The sequence below is a fragment of the Vigna unguiculata genome, chromosome 6 (assembly GCF_037176805.1).
Source record: "Vigna unguiculata cultivar grain cowpea cultivar isolate G323 ecotype 2 chromosome 6, ASM3717680v1, whole genome shotgun sequence".
NCBI lineage: Eukaryota > Viridiplantae > Streptophyta > Magnoliopsida > Fabales > Fabaceae > Vigna > Vigna unguiculata.
The window spans coordinates 45,341,075-45,360,965 of NC_140797.1; the positions used below are offsets into that span (position 1 = coordinate 45,341,075).

General features: G+C 34.4%; 3 protein-coding genes across 3 annotated transcripts; 1 reads left to right on the top strand and 2 right to left on the bottom strand.

Annotated features, from left to right (window-relative positions):
- Window positions 1-2,319: 2,319 nt before the first annotated feature.
- Window positions 2,320-4,206, top strand: LOC114188107 (Tetratricopeptide repeat (TPR)-like superfamily protein). The gene has a single exon (XM_028076632.2). The coding sequence runs from the start codon at window positions 2,398-2,400 to the stop codon at window positions 3,511-3,513; it is 1,116 nt and encodes a 371-aa protein (XP_027932433.1). The 5' UTR covers window positions 2,320-2,397; the 3' UTR covers window positions 3,514-4,206.
- A 1,032-nt stretch (window positions 4,207-5,238) lies between these two features.
- ERD4 (Early-responsive to dehydration stress protein (ERD4)) lies at window positions 5,239-9,830 on the bottom strand. The gene is made up of 6 exons (XM_028076631.2): window positions 9,265-9,830; window positions 8,065-8,222; window positions 7,651-7,926; window positions 6,522-7,372; window positions 5,922-6,177; window positions 5,239-5,806 (listed from the first exon to the last, which is right to left on the bottom strand). Exons 1-6 carry the CDS (start codon window positions 9,533-9,535, stop codon window positions 5,432-5,434), a joined length of 2,187 nt encoding a protein of 728 aa, XP_027932432.1. The 5' UTR covers window positions 9,536-9,830; the 3' UTR covers window positions 5,239-5,431.
- A 2,674-nt stretch (window positions 9,831-12,504) lies between these two features.
- LOC114186524 (hydroxyproline O-galactosyltransferase GALT2-like) lies at window positions 12,505-18,386 on the bottom strand. The gene is made up of 7 exons (XM_028074450.2): window positions 17,081-18,386; window positions 15,814-16,046; window positions 15,369-15,659; window positions 13,702-13,830; window positions 13,342-13,515; window positions 13,076-13,183; window positions 12,505-12,800 (listed from the first exon to the last, which is right to left on the bottom strand). The coding sequence occupies exons 1-7, from the start codon at window positions 18,003-18,005 to the stop codon at window positions 12,594-12,596; spliced, it is 2,067 nt and encodes a 688-aa protein (XP_027930251.1). The 5' UTR covers window positions 18,006-18,386; the 3' UTR covers window positions 12,505-12,593.
- Window positions 18,387-19,891: the final 1,505 nt, after the last annotated feature.

The following is a 19,891-nucleotide window of genomic DNA, read 5'->3' on the forward strand; positions in this document are numbered from 1 at the left end:
ACTAATGACTATAGTTTTCGACCTAGTGATAAACACTCAATTCTAACACTATATATATATATATATATATATATATATATATATATATATATATATATATATATTTATTTATTTATTATAGCTCACGAGAAGACTTATCTAGAATGTATAGTATTTTAAAAGATACATATTAAATGTGTACATAATATATGTATACAAACTTAATAAAGAGTCACACATAAAATTGTAATATCCTCGATATAATGTTCGTGAATCTCTATCTACAGGTATAATGGACACAAATAGGGATAAACTATCAAAATAATTTTTAAGTGTATATGAGATTAGACATTTCAACTAACAACTCAACAATTTTAAGTTAATTTAAATGTCAATATAAAACAACTATTTAAATCACACATGAATTTATACATAAAAGGTATCCATTTCAATAAAATGAATATTAAATTATACCGTCTAGAAGAGTTATATCAAATATGTTTGAATAAAGACCTGTATATAGTTAAATGTACGGAAAAGTTCAATTGTATATATGAATTTCTACCCAATCTTATAACTATGTGAACATAATTGTAAATAATTGATCCATAAATCAAACAATAGTTCAAATATCACAATATATCATACATGTGACCACAAATTCATGCTATTTTTTTCACATGACAACCATTATTTTAATAAAATTGTAAATTAATTACATGTACAAATTAATATTCATTTTATACTTGCAAGAAATGTTTCTATACAATTTATTAAAGAGACAATGGAAAAAAAAAATCCTAAATTAAAAGTTAAAAAATTATATTAATTGTTATGATAAGTGAGTACATATACTCATTTGCTTACATAACTTTATTACGTGTCAAAACATATTAATAACTAAGATGACATGGTAATAGAGTGAATTCTCTTGTAATTTTTTTATTGAAACAGTTTGGAAGATTAACCCTTATAAGACATGAGTGATCTATATAAGAAATACGACATCACTTTTAATATAAAATTTTTAAGTTCAATGTTTGAATATTGTTTTTCTTATATATAAGTTAACTTTCTCAGATCTATTTAATGTTAAATTTTTGACTCATACTTTGATTTCTAAGGGTGTGTTCATTTGTGAATATTGATTTATGAGAGAGAAAGATGATGAATTTGAATGAATTTAGATGGTCAAGTTTGTATTGCTGTTTTGAAAGGATTTGGAGGTGAAAGTGAGTGAATTTATAAATAAAATTTATGAAAATTTGTTAATGATTTGATTGATATAATAGATTGAAAGTTAAGTTTAATCAAAAGAAAAATAAATTTGTTAAATTGCCTTTGAAGTTAAAATTAATCTAAAATTATGTTTGGTGAGTTAGATTTATTTTATAGAAAAATATTTAAATGAATAAGTTAAAAAATAATTATTTTAATAAAAAACTAATAAAAATATAATATATTTACATATTGATTTTTTATAAATAATTTAGATATTTTAAATATTAATTGTTATTGTAAACGTAATTTTCACATGAAATCATAACATATGAGGAGACATGAAAAAAATATCATAATCATGTCATTCATTCCCTTCACTTAGCTCTCAAATCTTAAGAAAAGATAGTGATTCTTAAATCAGTTATCTCTGATCTGTCTGAATTAAACCATTATAAATGAAAATGACATAACAATTTTTTCTACAAATGAGTTGAATTTTGCTACAATTTTTTATTACAATATAATATACTTGTGCCATTAATTTGTTTCATGCATTGTTGTATTATTGTAAAATAAATTGTTAGGGTTGATGTATTGATGAAAAGGTTTGAATAATATTCATAACATATCAAGTGACATTTTTAACAAAAAGAAGAAGGTATATAGTTTATTTTAGTTATTGATTTCGCATATACTAAAGAAAACGTACAAGAAACAATTTTTAAGAATGTGAGCTTTCCACAATTTTTAAGAGAAATTAACACTATGTCCAATATATAATATTGAAACCTGATTACAAAATTTGTTAAAAAAGCCTATGATATGTATTTCTTTGGCGGAGAGTAAAGCAACGAATAACAATATAATACATGTAGAAATTTAAAATTTAGACTTACATCTCCGTTAATATATTTCATTAACTAATAAATCCAAAGTTAATGTATAAATGTCAGTGATATATGATATATTATTTAAAAAACTAAAGCAGTGAAATGATGACAATAAATAGAGAATTTTTTTATTAAGTTTATTATTATCTTTAATCCATGAATAACATACATTTCGAAATATGCTAACTCAATTTAATTTGTTACATTTAAATTGTAAAAACCCTAAAATAGTTAGGGTTTCTTTGAATTATGAAGATGGTAGCAAAATAATGTTCCTCTCAGTCACTTCCAATGTTTACCGTTCGAAATGGCAATCATCCCCAAACGCCTATGCACTCTCCGCGTCGCCGCTTATTCCCTAAGTCCATTCACGCGGCCACAAACCTTTCTCCCCCTCACGCGCCTCCTACTCCACGCGCGTCCGTCCTCCACCCAGCCATCGAGAACCCCGTCGGAGAAACAATTCGAGACGTGGGTCCAGGCCCTGAAGTCGGGCTTCACCCCCTCTGACGTTGCCCAGGCCCTGCAGGCCCAATCCGACCCGGACCTGGCCCTCGATATCTTCCGCTGGACCGCGCAGCAGCGCAACTACAAGCACACTAGCGAAACCTACCTCCTCATCATCAAACACCTCATCGCCGGCCGCCGCTACCGCCACGCCGAAACCCTAATAGAGGAGGTCATTGCCGGCGCCTGCCACGACGTCTCCGTCCCTCTCTACAACTCTATCATCCGATTCTGCTGCGGTCGCAAATTCCTCTTCAATCGCGCCTTCGATGTCTACAAGAAGATGCTCAATTCCAGCGATTGTAAACCTGACCTCGAAACCTATACCCTTTTGTTCAACTCGCTGCTTCGAAGGTTCAATAAGTTGCATGTTTGTTATGTGTATCTGCACGCAGTTAGGTCTTTGACTAAACAAATGAAGGCTTCTGGTGTTATTCCCGATACCTTTGTGTTGAACATGATCATCAAGGCTTATGCCATGTGCTTGGAGGTAGATGAGGCGGTTCGGGTTTTTCGCGAAATGGGGTTGTATGGCTGTGAGCCTAACGCTTATAGTTATGGCTACATTGCCAAGGGGTTGTGTGAGAAAGGGAGGGTGAGTCAGGGGTTGGGGTTTTATAGGGAGATGAGAGGGAAGGGTCTTGTGCCTAGTACTAGTTCTTACGTGATAATTGTGTGTAGTCTTGCGATGGAGCGCAGGTTGGAGGATGCCATTGAGGTTGTGTTTGATATGTTGGGGCAGTCTAGGTCCCCTGATCATCTCACTTACAAGACTGTTTTGGAAGGGTTGTGTCGGGAGGGAAGGGTCGATGATGCTTTTGAACTGCTTGATGAATGGAAGAAGAGGGATGCTTCCATGGGTGAGAAGATCTACACGAGTTTGTTGAACGAGTTGCATTTTTCGTGCCGGAAGTAGCATAAGATGCATATAACGCTGCTTTTATTGGAGCATAACTTAGTTAATCTCCTGCCCTTATGAGGCAGCTGATTTTTTTGAATCAGTGTTAATGCAGATAAATAGTGGCATTTGCTTGGAGAATTGCTCTCAACTTTTTTGGACTAATTTAACTTGCAACATGAATGGAGCTCCTGAATAGGGGTTAGTTCTATAAACACTGATATTGATGATAAGGTGGCGCAAGCTTCTTTTATGATGAAATGTTCGTTCTTCTGAGCATGCTGAATCGACTAGACTGCAGGATTGTAAATCCTGATGTTCAATTTCCACCTAATGTCGTTGTTATGCAACCATGCAGAAGTTGATCGTGGGTAGTTTGCCGTGCGGATGAGTATCTTATGGTATTGTGCAAAAAACCAAAGCTACCCGATATTCATCTGATTGTTCTTTGTTGTTGACTTCTTGCCCTTAGTTTAGCATTTTGTTTTCTCCAATAATCATTCTGAAATAGATGCTAGCTTGAAGTTTTACAGTTGCTAACATTTGTTTGTATTAGTTACAGATATTTATTTTTTAGTCCTAATTCCCCCATGGTTTGGAGCAACCCTACTGGTCTTTTGATGGCATAAGGGGGGAAATTACATTGATCTTCTGTATTAAATTTAACAACTAAATTATTAAATTGATAAGAATGTGTTATTGTATTTCTAATAGTTGGTGGATTAGTTTGTTTCATACTTTTTTATTCAATAGTCAGTAGCAGAACCTAAGATCATGGTGCAAGATTTTTATTCAGTAACTTTAGTGTAATTTATGAGTCGGATTCAATAAAATTAGTACTCGCATGTGTAATTCAATATATGTATGTTATTTTGTTTCTTTGCTCACTTGTTTATTTTATTTATCATTAAACAAAAATCAATAAATGGTATTGAAGACCTCTTCTTGAGGAACCTGTGAAAATGAACGTTGAATCAAATTTCTCATATATTGCTCCTCCACTCTTTGATCTGGATCTTTAAGAAGATATTGAAGAGAATCAAAGGAAAGAAACAATATTATATATTGTTTCGTTGCTTAGTTGTTTTCCTTATACCTTAAACAAAAACCAACACTTATACACGTAAATTACACTCACTATCTCTGGTTTTTTATATTAGCTTCATCTTCTTGACTTTATATAATTGAATAAAATAATCAGGTAAGGAATGTATTAACAGAAGGATATATGACAATATTTTCTTGTATAAATTAAAGGACGTTTGTGTAGGGTAAAAAAAAAAAAGCAGAAAGGTATATTATCTAGTGAAGTTTTGCTAATTCTCAGATTAATGTAAGTTGTCAAAACTCTTAACTCACACACATCGCTATTCATAGCAGGATCTCCTCCATCAATTGTCTTTTCCACTTTGTTAATTACACACTATACTACTGAACCGGCTCGTTGTTTATAGCAGTATAACTGTTTTTCTGAAACAGGAATAAAACATGAATAGAACCTAAAATTAGAAAGAATATTTATAAGTGATGTCATAATCCTTTATATGAATTCGGCCATGGTTTATATCTACCCCTTGTATCCCCGAAAAATCCAATACATCCTCCTACCACGAGCTCCTTGTAAATACAATTTCAACATTGTCAATTTGTGACGACGTAAAAGGTCATATCAGTTCACACTCGGTAACGAAAATCATGAATTGCATACCGAACACCATAACACTTATCCGCAAGTAATACAAGTTGAACAAACACATCATAACATTACACGGAAACATTACGAGTCCATCCAACAATTTCTTACACAATCACATTCACAACAGTTAACACTCAACATCGTGGTTCCTAAGACGTATTATGAACAATGAATATCTGAAGGTATCCCTACAAGACTACAACTAACACGTAAAAAGCAGTTGAAATTCAGATAATTACATCAAACAGGCGTTGTTCTCGAAACTGAAGACAAAGCATCTTCAAACCGCTCATCTTCTATCTTCTCAGAACTCAAGCTAGGTGGAATGAAAGATCTGAAAATCAACTCCATGTTGGGAGGTTCCTTAAGTGGATTAGCTGCAACCTCAAGTGCAGGATGTTCGAAGGCAGGGTAGAATTTCTTTCCGCAGATAAAACCAAAGATCAGTGACAAAAAGGGAAGAGGAAGCACAAGTGGTGTATAGTAGAATTTCTGCGCCCCAAAGTATCCAAACATGGTAATTTGATACAATATCAGAGAAGCTAGTACACGTTTGTGTATGTGAGGCCACATTCTTCCATAGCTTTCATATGATGGTACGTAGACTTTGAGTGCCTGTTGATTAACACAAATATCACAAACTCTTACTAACGGATGTGATTTCAAAATAGCATGGTAAAAGGGAACATCACTAAAGCCAGTAAAGACAACAAAATTCCAAGAACTTCACCTGATTTCGCAGAACAAGCCATCCTAGGCCAAAATATAGAACACCAAATGGGATTATCACAGGAGCAATAACAGAGTAACAGAACACAATTGTGACAATCAGCATGTCACCGGGAACTCTTGTTGCATAACCAAGATCTCCAGGTTGCCAAGCCTCTTTCAATTCAGCTTCGGTCTTGCAAAGATACTTTCTCTTCAAATGGTATATAATGAGAGGAACTATTCGGGACAGTTCAAGGCCATAGCCAACGAAAAATCTAAGACACAGAAAAAATCAATTAATCTGTGTCATGTCAAGTGTTTAAAATTAAAAGAGAAAGGTGAAGCCTTTTTCTACTTATGTCAAATCTAGTAGGAATAGTCCATTTTTTCAACTTTACACTTTACACGCAAATCATGTGAGAGAATATCATGCTTTTTAAAAACAGATTAACTTCTACTTCAAAAAAATGCAGGAAAAGATAATAACAAGATACAATTGAGGAACATCATTTCCTAAAATTTTAAGCCTTCTGCATTTCCTTTTACTGGTAAATAAACAAAGTAAAGTACCATCGCAGATAAATAAACTAAATAAAATAAAGTTAGGAAGATATCTTACTTAAGGGCAACATAGGTCAAGAAAAAAGTAGCATTGCCGGGGAGGCTTTCAGCTAGCAAGGACGCAATTTCATTTATGTTGGGGTTCTCCTGAATTCTGTGGAATGCTTTGAACAAGGTTCCACCTATAGTAACTCCAATGAAAACGTTCAGCACGATGAAATAATAGTATTTTCCAGATGCAGCTCTAACTGCATGACTTTCGGTTGGAATGCCTTCAAATTTAGACAAGAACAGAAGCAACTTGGGCAACAATGCCAAGAAAATAATCAGCGCAAGTTGAGGGAGGTAAGCTTCCAACACTGTTCTCAAAGCCTTTATACGAACAACTGGCTTTAAAAATGGAAGATACTTCACCAAATTATCCAAAGTAGTAAATGCAGATATAAATGTAATCGGAATCATGTAGAAGAATATAGTCAGTGCCACAATGACATACACCAAGTACTGCCTCAGCTCTCTCTGAAAATACTTGATTTTCAAATTAGGCCATATTAGTTGATTGGGTTCAGGAGCATCAAAGACTGACCAAGTGTCAACCATTTGTGCATGCAAACTCTGAGCTGCAGACGCTGCAACCACCCTATTTGAGAAAAACACCAGAGCAGCATCTTGCTGCTTCTCTCTAAGGGTAACCTTTTGATCAGATTCCAATTTGGTAACAAGTTCATTAATCTTATCATTGTAATAATCTATGCTATCGACCTTTTTACCAACAAGTCCAAGGAAGCCTGTCTTGTTAGTAGGTCTTGTTCCTTCTGGTTTGGCAGTTGTTTTAGACCTTTCATATACTGCTTCGGCACGGGCAAGCTTCTTCTTAAACCCTTCTAAGCTCTCCCAAGTCTTGTTCACCTGTTAGCAATTAAATTAGATATTGCAATATTCAGTGAGGAAAAACTTGGAAGAAACGTTGTAATAGGCTATTTATACATTTACATTACAGGAACAACAAATTCATTAGACATTTTCATCTTTAGAATTAAACAATATAATTGGTTGCTTCTATAGAACTCTCCTTTTCTTTCATCTGCATGATGTATGGCCACATTAAATGATCCTCTTTCAAAACTTTGATATGGAGTCAGAAATATTATAGTTAATCGAGAGGGTATGGAAGAAGGTAACCTTACCACTTTGTTGTCTGTTACGATCATAGATCTGTAAAATGCCTCTGGATAGATGGCTTTAAAATAAGCATCAACCTGTTCCTTCTTAGTCTGACCTTGAGTAGCATTAGGTATGTCTCTCACAACTATAGCAAACTGTTGAGGCCTCACATCAGGGGACTTAAGAGCTTCGGCTCGCAGCCATGAAACATGTTTGTAAGCTCTCCACAGGAGAACAAATGTAACAATTGAAACCCAGTAACAGGCAATTAAAAATCCCCACAGCCTTGAACTCTTTGCCTACACTGACAACAAATTATTCAGTCTCTGGCATCATTATCATTCGTAGCTATTAAAAAAACTCATTGGCTGTTTAACTCGGGAATCAAAGGAAGATTTACTATAATATTTTTGAAGAAAAAAACACACGGATCTTACCGTGATGTTAGCCATTGATAACTTGTCAAGTTCATTGAATGTTCCTTTGCTAGTTGTTTGTGACTTTGCACCTTGTGTCTTCACAGCATTGTCAGTAGCAGAAAGCGGCAGAAGAACCGGTAGCAGAATAACTCCAGATAAAACCAGGATGCTCAACACTAGCACAGAACAATAATAAGAATAATTAAAAACCTTTATGCTGGATTCATTTTCCATAAAGATATTATACACAACTATTGTAAAATATGAAAGTTTACCACCAGACAAACATATTTATAGGGGAAAATAATGTTATAGTGGAAAACACTTGTCTTCTCTTTCTGTGTCATGTGATGTGAAAACATATTTTGAGAATGAAATCGCAATGCCATAGTCTACAAGCCACGCATAGGTCACATACAAGCGATTCATATAGTGTAGCATTTTGGTCACACAATCAGGAATCGGGCTTTCGTAACCATTTAAAAATGTAGTATGGTGAATCTATAGCAAAAAAAAGATGACAATCAAAACAAAAGCAAACTGGAGTAACATGTGACTTTCTTGGTGTAATTCAAAATTTCTTTCCCAGTTTTGTGTAATACTAGTACGGGAAATAGAACAAGGAATTCGTCCTTCAGTCATACGAACATGAGATAAAGACCAAAGCTTGTGATTTCAAGTATTACTTAAAACAGTTTCCCAAATTTTATCCAAAACTCATTCCTGAGGATTAATGTTACTAAAGAATTTTGTTTCAGCTCTTAAAAAGGTTAACCAATTCAAAAACCTCCGTTACTAATTAGTTTGAAACTCTTAGTGTGAATCCTGTTTCAGCTCTTAAAGGCTAAACCGATGAATAGTGAACAGTGAATACAATGAAATGCTCTTGTTTCCTGTACAAATTATCAAAAACAGGAAACGAAGGTAGCATTATTGTAATTATCAGTGAAATTTTTCTCAAGGGACCAGACAATCTTACGAACATTTTTCTATGTTTTCAATGAACACAACTCAGGATGCAGTTCCTCGTGTGCTTTTTGGTATTATACTTCAATCAAAATTGAAGTTTCATTTAGATAAAAACTCTAATTTTTATCGGAGAACAGGACCAAAAACTACCTATAAAACCATATCCAAGTTTAATTCTAGGAGCTTCAACAAAGAGGAAGTTATGCAGCAGACATATATATTGATAGAAAAAAGGGAAAAGGGAGAAACCAGTGGTGAGAAAGACGAAGTAGACGGCAGTGTCAACCCCAGACATGGTAACAATATCACGTTCTGAAGAAGACATGGCCTCCTTGATCCAGGAGAAAGGGTTGCGGCTCTTGGGCCCTCCTTCCGATGGCTCCAACCCCTTGAGGATCCTGTTGGGGAAGTACACCACATTGTTCCCAGGCTTACTCGATAGAAACGCAAACACGATCATCAAAACCAGAAATATCAGAAACGAAGTCCCCAGGGACGTCAAAAACGAAGTAAAATCCATCTGGGCCTCTCACTTCTCTCACAATACAACACAACACAACACAACACAAAGTCCCTCACTTGATCAACATCAATGAATGCGCCGTAGCCGTTACCACTCCCTTCATTCAAACCAACCGTTGCAAACGGTTACAAAGCATGACAATAAAAGGGTGTTGTTTTATGTAGCAACAATAGCAAACGGCAATGACATAAAGGAAGAAGATGAAGGGAAAATGAATATAATAAAGAAGGAGATATTTTGAGCAAAGGTGGTAGTTGTGTTGTGGGGCACCTTACGTTTTGGATTGCTTGTGTTCAATTAATGTAATGAATCGAAGTTTTATTTTGAGTTTGCGTGGAAATTAAGAGTGGGATGAGTGTGTGCGAGCGCGGAAATAATGCAAAACGGTGATGCAGAGGAGCTGTTGAAAAGGACAAAACTTTGTCATGTCCCTGTTTCTGTATTACAGAGATGCCCCTACATGCCAATATTACCCCTCAATAATTTGGATCAGGGATCTCATGCCTCTTGCTTCCAGATTTATCACAAGTGATACCTTTTTCAACTTATCTCAAACTATACAACATTACATAGGAAAAGTGTTATGTCTGAGTGTAGTGTAGGGATATAAATTTTTTTCCCTGTAAATTTTATCTAGTGTTGTTTGGATGAATTGTGAGACAGTGTGTGGATCTAGTTAGATGTTAGATTTTGTTTTATCCTTCAGAAAGATGAATTCTCAGAAGCAAATCTGAAACCACTCAAATTTTATTAAAGTTAACAGAAGGGGAGAAAAAACCGGAACCTATTCACGTGCTGTCCATGGGATTCAAAAGGAAGTCAAAAAACATAATATTTCTTTCTTTCTATCTTCTTGCCATCAGAAGAGCGTAACGGTACGCTGTCTGTTATGTGTCTACAAAGGAACACTAAACTAGATTTCCGTTCAAAATAAATACTTATTACGTAAAGCTAATACTGCATTCATTATTTTATTCACAATTCACGTATCTTCCCCTATTATACTCCATAAACCTGTATTTTAGGTAGATTTTGCTAAAAACCCATCTCTTTCTGCCCACTGAAACTTCATGACAGCTCCAACACACTTCACATTGATAGTTGCAAAGTGCAGATCACTCAAGGTGGTGTACCCCATCAAAAAGTTCTTTTTTTTTTCGGAAATATTTTATATTTTATACATACAAAAATTAAGCAATGACTTTTTCTTTACTTTACTTTATTAATACTGTGACTTTTTTTTTTTTTTCAGTAACAGTGCCGAAAGTAAACACACAGACGTCATAAATGGAGAATTTGATTATATGATCAAAAGCATGAGTAACTCATTAGCATTAGTCAAATATGTTTGAAAATAAAACAAACTACTAGAGATGTCAAAGAAGTTTTATGAAAAGCAAGTAGGAGAATTTTCATCAAAAGGAAAAGGATTGAGTGAGAGAGGCATATATAATTATATAATTAAGATACACAACACACTCCAAATTTGAGCAAATTGCTTAATAAAATAGTATGAACATAATTACAATATACAGCATAGTTGTGTCATGATTACCCACTATAGTATGCATTATATTACATTAGATAATACATATGGAACTTGAGTTTGATTGGAAAAAAAAGAAAAGGACAAGAGATTGGGTCATAACGTGCATGATATTTCTTTTGTAGTTGTCAGAAAAGACAAAGAGAGGGATCAAATCACAAGGGCATTGTGGTAAATGCAGGGAATGTGGATAAAATCAGTTAACCGGTAATATTCTAGTTCCACATTTGTACCACTGGGGAGTCCAATTCAAATTGACGATTTGTTCGTTAGCTCGCTCTCACACACACGTGATGTACACGTACGTTGCCTGTCGACGTGGGTAGTTTTTTACCCTAACAGTGAGGAAACAGCGTATCCAGCTGACACGTGTCGTGGCACTAGGGACAGGTGGCACGTGGGTGTGTTGCCGACAGAGGACACAGTAAGAGAACCTGGGATCCACATATTGGGTAGATAAGAAGGGAAGTTATGCAAATGCTACTATGCTACACATACCTACCTTTAAGACCATTCAAACCAAATTTTCTTTGCACCACAAATGAAAAAGCCTTTACCTTTTTCCCTCTTCCACACATCACTCTCGTATTTTTTTAAAAACACGAATAAGGGTTTTTTTGATTGATATAATTCGGAAGTAATTTTGTATTTGTTTTTTGAAAATTCTTAGATTTGTCATGACATGTATATGGATTTAGTTAATGTAATTGTTTTTGGTTGGGTGAGATAATAACAAGGGGGGAGGGCCATGGCACGTGCCACCTAACGAGAGAAACGAGAATGAGAAGAGTGTGGTAGGGTTGAGATTTGAGGGACCATACACGTTAAGTTTTTTGAAAGTGAAACACGCGGTAGACACGGATAAAGAAGCAGTGAATTAAACCTGGCATACCTCTTTTCTTTTCTCTACTTTAGTGGACCCATTCTTATCAATCATGCTTCACCAATATATCTCTATGACTTTCTGGCCATTCAGCTATGTGCTTTTTATTTCATTTTTTAAAGGTGTTCACAGGTACCAGTACAAATTTTGTTATTAAAAAATTATGCATTAAGCTCAAATTTTGTTGAAGTCTATGTATGGATTAGAAAAGGGTGCTGCTGAATATTCCATGCTTTTAACTAGCTTTCATTTCACGTTTAAGAATAAAGTATGAATGAACAAACAACAATGTTCACGAGTTTTTTTTTTAATATTTTTTTTCCAACTTGCAGTTATCCTAATGAACTTTTCTGAATATATATTTATATTTCGGAAAGTTTATTTTAAATTAACAGAGGAGTGCAAGAAGAAATACCCTTCGATAACTGAAAGCACTAGTTTTTTGTTAACTTTTGGTCGAGGTGTGACAAAGACGCTCTCAAAAGCCTGATGATTATTTAGAGCGAAAAGAAAAAATGGCAGAAGTACAAAAGAAGATGCTAAACTCTATTTTCTTTGGAATTGAATGTGTGTAATAACTTCGTCCAACAGTAATGTATATGAAATAGTTACAAGAGTTTAAATGATCAGAAGTTGCAGCATCTTGCACGACCTCTTGACAAGTTGTCCCATAAACAGACCAATTGCCTGGGAGATTGATAATGTGCAGTGAAGTAGCCTTCCATGCACCCGTACTGACAAAACTTCCAGTTGTGGGAATACTGAACCGCGGCCACCGTATTGTTGAATCTGCCCACCCACATTCCCATGCTTACATCCTCCATTTTAAAGAGCTGCCACCAGAATCAAATGTTTCACCAGTCAATAGTGTGTACTGATAATAGAGTGGAACTATAAGTGGTTATAAAATGTTTACAAGTTCAGATTCTCTACTTGATTCTTGATTTTGAATTGTACATGTATTTGTGTTTCGTCTTTTTAATATATTTTGAAACATTAAAATCACTGTCCAAAACATCGCAAGAATAATAAAAAAAACTCAATAGGGAATCCAAGTTCAATGTTTACAAGATGAAAAATCAAGTGATAAAAGTTTCTGGTAACAAACCCGCAGCCTCCTTTCTTTGTGCTGAGATATGATGAAAGTAACAATGTCTCTGGAAAGTATGTATGCAGGGCCATTTGCATAAGGAGGATATACTTCTTCAGGCCACTCCTGTGCCAATTAATATATATTCAGTAAGATAAGAGAAAGGATGGTGTGACATTACTTTTTCTTTTTGTTGCATAAATTGAAAAAATTGAACAACCAAACAGAAATATACACAGTTGCATGTTACCTACAAGTTTAACTAAATGTGACAACTACAATACCTCATATGTAACAGCCCATTTCCCGTTTCTCATAGGGCGATGCAGGAGATTGAGATTGCCCATGTAAAGGGGCTTATTCCGGGGTACAGCTTCGATTTCTTTCAAGATAGTATCCACCCTGATGAAAGTGTCATCGTCAACTTTCATGATATATGCAGTACTCACATTCTGAATCTGCATGGAAGAAAATTGGCTTATAAAACCGGAGACAACAGGAAAATGAGTGGGATCTGTAAGAGTTGCATATTATGAGGGAGCTGAAAGAAATTAGCTGGACAAATGCAATTCACTTACCCCCAATATCTGTAAATAATAAAAGAAAAGCACGAAAACTGACTAAAGATTTAAAAATGAACTCACCCCAAACTCACAGATAGCCATGGTTTTAAGCACAACAAGGTCGTAGCGGTCCATAAAGGGCAATATGACAATGTCACCGAAGTAAGAAGCTTCCTTCCTCAGCACCGTATTAACTTCCTTTCTTGGATTCTTCGTGTTGATGTTTAGAAATTATATCAGGTAACAAAACAATGACAAATCAACCATATCATATCAATAAGAATAATAGTGAAAATAAAAAAAAATTACACAGAAAGCCCTTGAATTCCAAACAATGACATAAGTGGTTAAATTGAAAAAATAAATTGTTTACAAATTGCATTATATTTCATTTAGCATTCCGATATAACTACATTTATCTACATTTCTATATTTTCTCTTCAGAAGTTATAATTATATTATAAATGACCAATACAGTGGTGGATTACAAATATAAAATAAGTAATTTGCACAACCAATAGTGATTCCCATGAACCAACCAATGTAGTAACTAAAAGTATAACCAACCAAAACAACAATCTCATGCAAATATAAACTATTTACATCAGCTATATTAAAAGATAAAGATTGGAAAAATCGAACCTCTTGTAAACTTGAAATCTTTAAGAGCTTCGTGGAGCACAAAAATAGCTAAGGTGATAACTAGCTTTGGATGCCTAGTGATACACTGAACTCGGTGGGCTCCATTGCAAATTTGGATCATGAATTGAGTAGATGTTCTATGAAGCTAAGTGTATGCAAGGCCTTAGGAAACCTGATCCTAGAGCACTTTTCATCTTCTCTTCTACTTTCTAAAATCAATTTCAGCAGCTTACAAGTGAGGTATGGCTATCATATCTCAATTTATTTCAACAAAGATTAGCAAAAACTATAGCCAGACAACCAATAGATCACCACTGACCTTTGTTAAGAGAGAATTTTATAAAAACCTGAAGATCCCTTCTATGTCACTGACTTTTCTGTTTATTTTAATTAAAGTTTCCAGGTGAATGGATCAGATCCTAGCTCTTGAAATTGAGAAATTTCCAAAATAACTGCAGACTCCAAATTCTGTTTGCCGAAGCTTTTGGACCATCAAAGTGGAAGTTACTAGGTCCACTTGAAGGTCAAAGAAATATTTTATGTTGTCCCTTCAGGGTTTGAGTACATACTTTTACCCATAATTTCCACAAAATGACACCGGAAGGTTGTTTTTCTCTTCTTCATGAAATTCTTACATCAGTTCTAGTGTTCAACAACATTCTTGGTATGATGTAGCACAATCCTATTGTGATGTCTAAGACAGAATATTCCCCCTAATAAAAAAACCAAAAAATACTCATTTTGGATGTGTCCCTCCAACTCAAATGTCAGAATTCACCGTCTCTCTGAATGAAGGAAATCCAATCCCATAAACATAAGTGTCTCAAATATTACATTAAAGGTAAATTTATATTTTATAAACCAAACAAAACCAAATATCTAAGTTAACTATATACTGAGCAGGCATAAGATACTTCAAAATAGAATAAAAACCCAGGTAACAACAAATTATCCCAAATCATAATAACCTTATTGTGTCAATGAAACCCTAAACAAAATAATACAACTATATAATCCAATTTGCATCATGGTATCACGCCTTTCTCCATGCTCATACCAGATTAAAATAGATCATTTTCTATGCCAAAAAAAGGCAGCAGCCTTACCAATGCAACAAAGAATCGTACTACCACATCCGAAGACTTGATTGTAGCAGCTTGCATCCATGTTTTTCGCACTGCCATACGTTCTGCAAAGTGATTTGACGCAGAAAGAACTCCAATGAAAAGCCTAACAGCATGTTTAGGTAGAGCACTGGCTTTCCAGGTTTCTGACATTTCCAGTACTCTTTGAGGTGAGAAAATTGGATCTGAAGTAGGTAGAGAAGTGGCAAAAACTGAATGAACATCAAGGTCCCCTTTAACCACCAATCCTGTAGCATCTTCAAGTGTAAAACCCTGATGAGAAAGGGGAGCTAAAAATCAGCCTGGCAAAACTTGTAATCACAGAGCATTATAGAATTGAGAAATTAATTTCAATTGCCCTACTAGTTTAATCCAAGTGTGGCCTTTAGGCAAATGGAAAACTTCTGTAGTGTCTTGATTAACTTACTGTCCGATATGGAAATGAAGTCATATGGCGACCCCCAACATTGATGTGGTATCCATCAACACCAGCACGTAATGTAAGGACAAACATTCTACCCTCTGTAAACGGATATGGCCAGGTCACTTCTGGCTTCTGCTTACGCCCTATAAATCGCTTGAACCATGACGTTGTCTTGGACTCTTTCGAATCTAAAATGTCATTCAGCATCCATTTTTCACATCTCCTGTACCCATCAACTGCCCAGCATGACAACAAATTTACTTATATATTAAATTAACCCACAAAGAAGATAAAAAATTATGCAGAAAAATAATAATTATGGAACTCTACAATAATTATTTTAGACTGAATGCCATTCTACACAAATTATTACCCACTATATTATAAAATAGTCAAACAATCAGGAACTATTTTCTGCCATACTATTATTTATCAAATATTAATAAACAAAAAATTACCCATATCACAAAAACTAGAGAAGTTGCATTAGTTTATTATCCTTGCCTTTTGTTCACGGTGATAGTTGGGTTCTCATGAGAGAAAATGTCAGGGAGATGTACACATGAGTCTCATGAGCAAACCTTATAAGAGATCAAGAGACCATCTTTAACCGAAAATCTTAAGAGATTGGATTTGTGAGTCTTCTTTCTTATTGTTCATCTTGTTCAAACTCACTTAGAATCCTAACAATAATGATTTTACATACTAATCATAAATAGTTGCCGAAGAAGGATATACCCTGATAGCCAAAAGTCTTAACATCCTTTTATTCCACGTTAACAAAATCTGCAAATGGAACCTTATGTATACAAAAATGCTCATGCAACAACAATCTTGCATCTAATTCTAAGTATGTAAGTATTTGATTAATGTTAACCCAGAACAGCTTTTCTGCCAAAACCTCCAACAACAGCATTTTGGTTAAAGACTTTTCAGAACACAAAACCACTAATCCAAACATTCACCACTATATACAACCCTATAATTATGACAAGAATAAGCATTACTTCTGCTGTGTTTCTTTTAATAACAGGCTACAAACAGCCAATAAGTGTTCTTTGGCTAATTATTCAAGTAACAAGGCACTCTTTATTTTCATGCTCATGTGTCATCATCATCTTCTTATTCCATCAGTTTCAAGATTACTAAACCTACTTACTTTGCTGTTTTCTTCCCATTCTACATAACGACAATGCAACTCCATCCTGCAAGAATTTTTTTTCCCTACTTAACATACTCAAAGTGAACAGGAGACATGATAAAATCGTACCAAGCATTTCTTCAGTATCCTTAGATGGCAAACCATCGCATCTCTGAGATGTTCCCCAGTGCATTCGATAACAAGTATTATGCTCAATAACCGGTCGTTTGCTCCAATCCCCTCTTAACCTAGGATTCAGGTGAAAAATCTTCGGAGGATCTTCCCCTTCCACTGACCTTAGCCCTAGTAATTCAACCACAAACTGTGACACCGAAACCAATACTAATCCATCACCTTTCCCCTTGGACCTCGACCTTGCTTTCACAGTAGCATACTCCTTATGAGCGTGATGAGGTGTTCCTACCACAGTGATTGAAGAACCAGCAGCAAGACCACAAGGAATAAACATCAATCCATCCCCCTTCAACAAATCTTCCCTGCTCATTGATATCCAAGAAGGACACGACTCGGTCTTTCCTTCAATTCTTTCTCCAGCCTCCTTGTTATCAACCTGCTCCAATTCTTTCCAAGCCTTCAACCCCAATGTCCAAGCCTCATCTGCCATTTTCTCCAGCACAGAAAAATCACCAGTCATGTTGCTTCGCCGCAATATTTCCCCGGTAATCCTACCATATCGCCGAGGAATATGCTTCACAGATTCAAGGCCATGATCTTCCTCCTTCGTTGGTTCCTCCTTTGGCCTCAAGGGAGCATCTTGGCCCCTATCATCCACTAACCTCCAATGAAATGCATCTTTATAAACAGAACCAACAAAAGGCTTGCTCAAAGCTGCATCATCAGTGTCCCCAGTAGCAGTCACCCTATCCATTCCAACTCCATTGTAACTCTCATCCCCACTCAACGATGAGACTACTCTCTCAAACTGTGAAAAGTTACACAATATAAAAACCAAGTACAACACCCCAACAGCAACCAAAAAATGAGACAACCTATACCTCCTGGAATTAGAAGTTTCATTTCTCAATCTCTTCATCTTCAAAAACAATAATACAACCTAGTCTACAACAAGTCCCACAAAAACCCCGTAACCCACAAACAAACTCAAAATGTGAAGGTAAACCCACCAATCCAAAGAAAGCAACGTGGCAACGTGTTGGAGAGTGGTTGGTGGGCTTTGAGGGAAAGATGTAAAGAATCAAACTTTCTTGTAAACCAAATCAAATCAACCAATGCAGCAATGATTCGATCAACTGCCATGGGACGCCTAGTCCTACATCATGCGGGAAGTAGCATCTGAAGAAAACCATAAATGGGATGAAGAAGAAATGCTGAAGGTACCCAGATCTTCGATGCTGAAAACATAATGGAAGCAGATAGGTAGGTAGTTGAATGGAACTTTTGTATTAGAGGAATGCACCAAGGGAAGGGGGGAATAATCAATTTTAATTTTTCAAGGCTCATGAGAAAGAAAAAAGAATAGTTACGTAAAGAAAGATAGTTCTATATTGTTAGTTAATTATAAAATATTTTACATATAATCTATTAATTTTGATAAAGAAAAACAGTTTAATAAGCGAATAATATTATAGTTTTATTAATATTAAATAGTGAAAATACAAATGTTGAGAAATTTATCTAAAGATTTTTGCAAGACAATAAAAAACACAATGACTATAAAAATAAGAAAAAAAATTGTAAAAAACGGGTTTATTAGAAGTCGTTATCGAAATTCTTATTCTTTACGTACATTATTAAGTTTTATGTTTTAATTTAAAATATATTCATCATCAAAAGTTTTTCATACAATATATATTTTTCAATATTATTATATTCCTATATAAATGTCAAATAATAATCTATCTCTATCAAATATGTTTCTTTCAATTTAAGATAATAACATATTAACACCTAAAATTTTTTTACACTAATTTGATATTTAAATACTTTTATACTCATTTGACACCTAAATTTTTTTACACCCTTCTAACAACATCTTTTAGTACTTTTCACATTTTGTTACAAATAACAATATTTACTTTTTAATACTATTGTTCTCCTAGATAAATTTCAAATTGTTGTCGAATTCTATCAAATATTTTTCTTTAAATTTGAGACAACATTTTTTTACACTTAAAAGTATTTTACACTCATTTGACACCTAACATTTTTTTACATCCATTTGACACCTAAAACTTTTTTACACTCTTTTGACAACATCCCTTAGTACTTTTCACTTTTTTTTTACAAATAACATGTTTTACCTTTTAATATTATTCCACCCTAGATAAATGTCAAATAGTTATCGAACTTTATCAAATATTTTTCTTTTACTTTGAGACAACAACATTTTGACACTTAAAATATTTTGAAACCAATTTGACACATAATTTTTTTTCTTTTACATCCATTTGACATTTAAAATATTTTTACACCCATTTGACACCTGTTTTTTTTACACCCATCTTCCATCTGACACTTAAAATATTTTTACACCTATTTGACAACTAAAATTTTTTTACACTCATTTGACACTCGAAACTTTTTTACATTCTTTTGACAACATCTTTCGGTACTTTTCATTTTTTTTTTTACAAATAACAATATTTACTATTTAATATTATTCTACTCCTAGATAAACGTCAAATAGTTGTCGAACTGTATCAGATATTTTTCTTTCAATTTGAGACAATAATATTTTGACACCTAAACTATTTTTACCATCATTTGACATCTAAAATTCTTTTACACTTATTTGACACCTAAAATATTATTACACTTATTTGGCACCTAAAATTTTTTTACACTCATTTAAAATCTTAAACTTTTTTACACCTTTTTGACAACATCTTTTGATACTTTTGACTTGGTTTAATTAATCGTAAGGTACCCAGTTTGGTACTAGAGTGTCAAATTGGTACC